The 6,000-nt window shown below is 40.3% G+C and overlaps 1 protein-coding gene across 2 annotated transcripts in view; it reads right to left on the bottom strand.

Annotated features, from left to right (window-relative positions):
- Window positions 1–1,166: 1,166 nt before the first annotated feature.
- SNX31 (sorting nexin 31) overlaps window positions 1,167–6,000 on the bottom strand; it is a 66,653-nt gene continuing 61,819 nt past the window's right edge. For both annotated transcript variants that reach the window (XM_046642298.1, XM_046642297.1), the window contains 2 exons: window positions 5,712–5,768; window positions 1,167–2,431 (listed from right to left, as the gene is read on the bottom strand). In XM_046642298.1, coding sequence (XP_046498254.1) covers window positions 2,339–2,431; window positions 5,712–5,768 — 150 coding nt within the window. In that variant the 3' untranslated portion in view covers window positions 1,167–2,338. The remainder of the gene's footprint in view (window positions 2,432–5,711; window positions 5,769–6,000) is intronic.

The raw sequence follows: 6,000 nt of genomic DNA, 5'->3' as shown, positions 1-6,000 counted from the left end.
AGGTATATGAGGAGTGAATCTATACACTAAAGCATATGCTGGGAATTTCCCAAGCCAGGCCACACTCCTTAGGAGTTACCTGAAGCATATTAACAGTGGCCTACATTTATAAAGGTCATGCGCTGCTGATGTCCTCTCCTGTGCTGGGCGGCTGTGCTGCTGGGAAGGTCCCACCCCAGCAGCACCTCTTGAAGAGTGAGGTCATCACCCCCAGAAGTGATGAGGGATCTTCTCCCAAGGCCTGCAGCAGGGAAGGCCACTCTAGCAGTTGGAGTTCAGATTTTTTACCCAATGATGAAGTGTGTTGATGCAGAAGTGATTCAAACCTCCAAACTCCTTCTAGATCAAGATAGGCTTAGTAATCCCCAAAGGGGCTCATTACCCCTTCTTCTCTAAGGGGTAAGAAGTATGTCATTTTACAAAGTAAGTTTTGAATTTTGTTTTCTACTATCCCAGTTCCTTTGGTATATACTGTGTAATGTACTTCATCACGTGTATTTTTTTTCTCCTATTCTGATATTGATGATAATCTCAATGTCTTGGGAAAAAACTAATAAATACAATGCTTCTGTTTTTGCCATCCTCATATAAAGGACAAACTGCTCTGCTTATATTATAGGGATGCTGCATTTGTATACACATATATACTGATCCCTCTTCCCTCAGCTTTCTCTCCTAACTGCTTCCTTAACTTAAACCTTTGCTAACACAGGGTGGGTGTGCTCATCCTTTCCCAAACACTGTTCCCATTCTCCCATCAGTGTCTATCCTTTCCTTTCAGCTGCCCCCATCTCTGTCCCCTCTTGGCTCTACTCTTTCTTCAGAGAGTTCCTCTTTCTTCAAAGTCCCTCTTCCCCTCGGGCCTTCCTGACCGGACCCCACAACTTCCTCTGACACACAGGTCCACACTACACATTGGACACGTACTACATGCTGTCTGGGACTACTAGCCCTTATGTATCTGGTTGAAATATATCGAACTGACAACATTCAACTATTTTTTACCTAGATGACAGCAACTGCATATGGTTCAACCTAATAATACGCATCTTCTTACCCCAAATACAAAATCTCTTTGCATTCTTGTGTCTACAATAGTCCTTTACACAGTGTAGGTGTTTGCTATTAAAAAGAAATAGACCTCGACCATTCTTAAGTTGGCAAAATAGCAGATAAGCTTCCATTTTAATCTGAAAATGCATTCTTAATCCATTAATACACTCACTACAGATGATTTGGGATGCTTATGATTCCCCGCTGCCAAAATTTTCTACTACAGCCTAAAATATAAATTTAAAACTTTATGGCACCAGAAGTTATGGCTAGAGGCATTGCTTTATAAATATTATAGGGCTTTAATAGATTCTACACTTCAAAAAGATTATTCACAGAATTTTCATCAGTAAATTCTGTATTCAGTAGAATATATTTCATATTTATAATTAGTTACACAACCCAGTTAGAAAAGAACATTAGAATATTGCACTTTATCTAATTACATTACATAGATTCTTCTGTCCCTCTCCCTTATGACGCCTTAATTCTATATATAATTACATTAATTATCATGATAAACTGAAACTGGATAAGGAATAATCTAGTGAAAAAGTATACATATTTTTAAAGCTCAGAGACATAGTGTCTCTGATATCAAGTGCAGGGCCCCTTTGCTTTCCAAAATAAAAATATTCAAAATAGTATGATGGTTATTGAGCTGAATTCAGTATTTTAAAGACAGAATACAATCAGAAGAGGGGAGAAACAGAATGAGCAGCCTATTTCTTTTAGTACATCCACATTGACAGGCTCCGAATTACACAGGGAAACAAATCAGCAGTTCTTCACCTTCTTGCTCTGGTGCTGTCGATGGATCAGTGAAGCCCAGATTTCTCTTTCGATGATTTCATTTTCTAGACAGAGCCACATTCTCCTCAGCTGATGAGTCATCAGATCTTCAGAACTTAACCCCAAATGGATTTATAGTGTTTTATACTAAGCCTTTCAGTCATGTAATACTAGAACATATAAAAAACTTCATGAAGCTAGGCAAACATCTACTTTAGGAAAATACAAAAGAATGAGCTTCATACTAATTGATTTGGATTTGCCAATTGTCATTTATGAATCACTAAAAACAAACTATGTAACTTTGGTTTGTATTTCTTTTTAATCTTGAGATTAACAGAGTTCTCTTGAAGTAGTCTAGATGAATATGGTCCATCTTAATGTGAAAAAAATGGGAAGAGGTCAAATTTCTTCCACTGATGGTAGGAAGCCCACTTTCAACCCTCAGGCTCTTTCAGTGTAGGGACAGCCTTGGAGGACGCTGACTTTCTCTTCAAAGATCTTCTTCCTTTATGGTCCCAAAAACACAGTCAACTTTCTCTACTTTGATCTTGCTTTTTCTTGGTAGAAAACTAGAATAGTCTTTCTGTTGTGAAGTAAACAGAGGGGTCAGAAATGCATTCAAGAGGAACTAATTTCCATAATGACAACAACAATAAAAAAGTCAAGGATGTTACTATTAAAAAGGCAACAGAAAGTTATATTTGTTTAAGCAACGATTATTTTAAATGGCCTTATCCTGTAGAATCTTCATTTTGGGGGAGGTGTACATCTGTTATGGGGAGAGCGCCCCCTGCTGGTGTGCCGAGGTAGACATGTCCAGAGCACTGTTCCAGGTCACACTTGAACTTGGCCACTCTTGTCCTTTTCCTCTCTCTGAAAGCCATGGGACTTTCAATTTTACCCAAAATCTTTAGTGCCCACTCCACACAAATACAAATTTTTAACAAGTATTATAGGTATTCTAAAATATTTTTAATGGTTATGATTGCTACAAACCCTCAGTGAGTGAATAAGTGGCTTTTGGTATTTATGAAATCTCAAAGACAGGCCACGGAGAGTGGGCTTTGGCTCTGGTGAAATAAAGGTGGGGCATCTCAATGGGCAGATCAGCTAAAAAAATTTTTTTACGAGGGATTTGTCTTGATAGAGAGGCCCTACGGCAAAGTGGTTAAAGGAAGAAATGAACTTTGTTAAACAACAAATAAAGACTGCTTGGGTTTAGATACTGGCTCTGTCGTTTACTAGCTGTGTGACCCTGGGCAAGTTAGTTAACCTTTCTGTGTTTTCAGTTCCCTTGGCTGTAAACCAAGGATAATAATAATACCTGGGCTGTTATGAGGATTAAATGAGTTATATATGGAAAGCAATTATAACAGTGCCTGGCTCAGGATAAGCTCTATATAAAGGCTTACTAAAATAAGTTGGAATTCAATCTAACTGGACACCAGGCCCATTTCTGACAAGCCGGTCCTGCAGAGCATGAGGGAGGTTTGCCTGGTTTTGCCTTGCTGCTCATCCGAGAGGACAGCTGAATTAGCATCACTGTAGATCGCAGCTGAACTGTGTCTTGTGTTGTCTGTTGTTCTAGGACAGGGCTCTCAAACTTGGACATGCATCAGACTCACCTGGAGGACTTCCTAAACACAGGTTGCTGGCCCCTACCTCTAGAGTTTCTGAGTTTCTGGTTTGTGGCCTGAGAATGTGAATTTCTATTAAGTTCCCAAGAGATGCTGATGCTGCTGGTCTAGAGACCACACTTTGAGAACCACAGTTCTAGGAAATAGTTCCAGTGCTGGCTGTACATTAGACTACCTGGGGAGTTCTAAAAATTCTGTTGCCAGGCCCCAGCCATCATTAGTTTTCAGTGCTCCCCAGGTGATTCCAACGTGCAGCCAAGGTTGAGAACCACAGCTCTATGCCATCATCATGTTGCTGAAATGGATCCGTCTGAATGGATTGATTACTACCTACATTTTACAGGAAAAGAAATTGAAGCTTGGTGCAGTGTTTGCCATTGGGGTGCTTGTTATAAGTACCGATTCAGGACCTCCAACTCAGATCTACTGGATCAATCTTTTGGGGGTGAGGCCCAGGAATCTGCATTTATTTTTTGCTGTGGTAGATGTGCCCTAAACTAACATCTGTTGAGAATCCTCCTCTTTTATTGCTTAAGGAAGATTAGCCCTGAGCTAACATCTGTGCCAATCTTCCTCTATTTTGTATGTGGGTCACTACCACAGCATGGCTGACGAGTGGTATAGGTCTGCACCTGGGATCTGAACCCATGAACTCGGGCAGCCGAAGCGGAGTGCCAAAATTAATCACTCGGCCAGGGGGCCAAGCCCCTAGGAATCTGCATTTTAATAAGCACCCCAGGAGTCCCTTATACACACTTAGTTTTTTGATCTGCCTGAAGACCCAGAGCCATTAAATGGTAGAGTTCTCATCTCCTGTCTCTGATCTAAGCAGCCAGAAATGCTGTTATTATGAAAGATGGAAAGTTTTGCATTTACTCTATTTTTAATTTTTTTTCTGAGCTTATCCACTCAGAAACGCCCTTACATGCTTACATATTTATAAATATTGTGTTTATATACCATGGGACATCAGAATTGGTCACCTCAAAATGTGTCTCTTTGCATTGCCTTATTTTTAAGAACAAAAGACTCTGAAAGAAACTTTGACCTTTCCCCAAATGCTTAAAAGAAATGTAAAATAAAGGCTTCTTCCCAGGACAGGACATCACCATAGATAACCTGGTATCCTAGATGTGAGGGTCCTTGCTAAGCCCATTCTTATCTACCAAACATTTGCTTTTCCATTTCCAGGTGAATTGCCTTCCTCCTCTTTGAAGTCCCAAACCACCACCCCAGCACCCTCCTCTGCCTTTAGCTGAAGATGGTATCCAAGGAAACAGCCTCCGCCATTTTAGCCAGTTACTCAGCTTTCCTGGGTTTCTCCCATGTATACATGTTATAAAGCTTTGTTTTTCTCCTCTTATTCGGTCTCATGTCAATTCAATTCATAGACCAGCCCAAAAGATCTAGAGGATAGAGGATTTGTCTTCCCCCCCATAATGCTAAGGACCTTTATATACACAGCAGACCCTGTGACAGAAGCTGGACGAATAACAAATTTCATTCAAATGCTACTTAGAGGACACCTTTGTTTCACTCACCTCCACTGGGATTTGAGCCTAGCAAGGAAGAGTTAGCAAAGGTAGTCAAGGGCACGGCTCTGGAGTCAGACTGCCTGCTTCCTTCCACCACTGATGACTGTGCAACCTGGCACATCACTTAACCTCTCTGTGCCCCAGTTTCCTCAACTGTTTCATATGTTTATGGTGAGGGTAAATGTGTTAATCCACATAAAAGTGCTTAGATCAGTGCCTGGCAATACTGAATGTCAATATGCTATTATGATTTTTACTGTTTTTGTTATCTGCACCTAAATGCTCAACCTAAATGCTCGAAAAAGTATTTCATCAACTTAAAAGTTGTCTTGTACAGAGTTCACTGCAGAAAATCCGTGACACTAAAATAGACAAACCAGAAAGAGGATTTTCCAAAATTGCACAGGGTGTAGAAGAAAATCACTGAAGAATTTTGTGTTCTTGGAAATTTTCTATGTAAAAATTCAGGGGAGCATTTCTCCCAGCCCTATTGGTGCTACAGTTGAAAAAAAAAAAAAAATACTACACTTCTCTGATGGTCTTCCAATTGGCCCAACCAACACGGAGGAGCTTCTGAGAAAGAGAATTCTGGCTTATTCTTGAAAGTAGAATGACTTTGGTTACTTAAAGGGGAAAAAAGGAAAGTTTATCAAAATTATAATGTATCAATTACATAATTTTACTCACAGACCTGGCTTTGTTGAATGTGGTACTTTTTACTTTTGGCTTGTTCCGGAACTTCAATCTGCTAAATGGATTAGTAAAATGTCAGTCAGCACAACCTGGAGAAGCAAGCACACAAATAATCTGTTTAACTAGCACATTTCCCTCCCACAATAATCCTCTTAATGGTCCCGAAGGCTGCCAGGCGGCAGGTACACCTGCTTGTCATCTGCACAGTCCCCCTTCATTTGCAAGAGTCTCAGTGTTACAGAAACTGAGTCCCCAAAAGTGAAGGGAAGCTTAATGTTTAACACTGG

This window comes from Equus quagga, chromosome 16 (genome assembly GCF_021613505.1).
Source record: "Equus quagga isolate Etosha38 chromosome 16, UCLA_HA_Equagga_1.0, whole genome shotgun sequence".
Lineage (NCBI taxonomy): Eukaryota > Metazoa > Chordata > Mammalia > Perissodactyla > Equidae > Equus > Equus quagga.
Note: the sequence above shows the minus strand (reverse complement) of the source record. Positions and strands in the feature narration are given on the sequence as shown.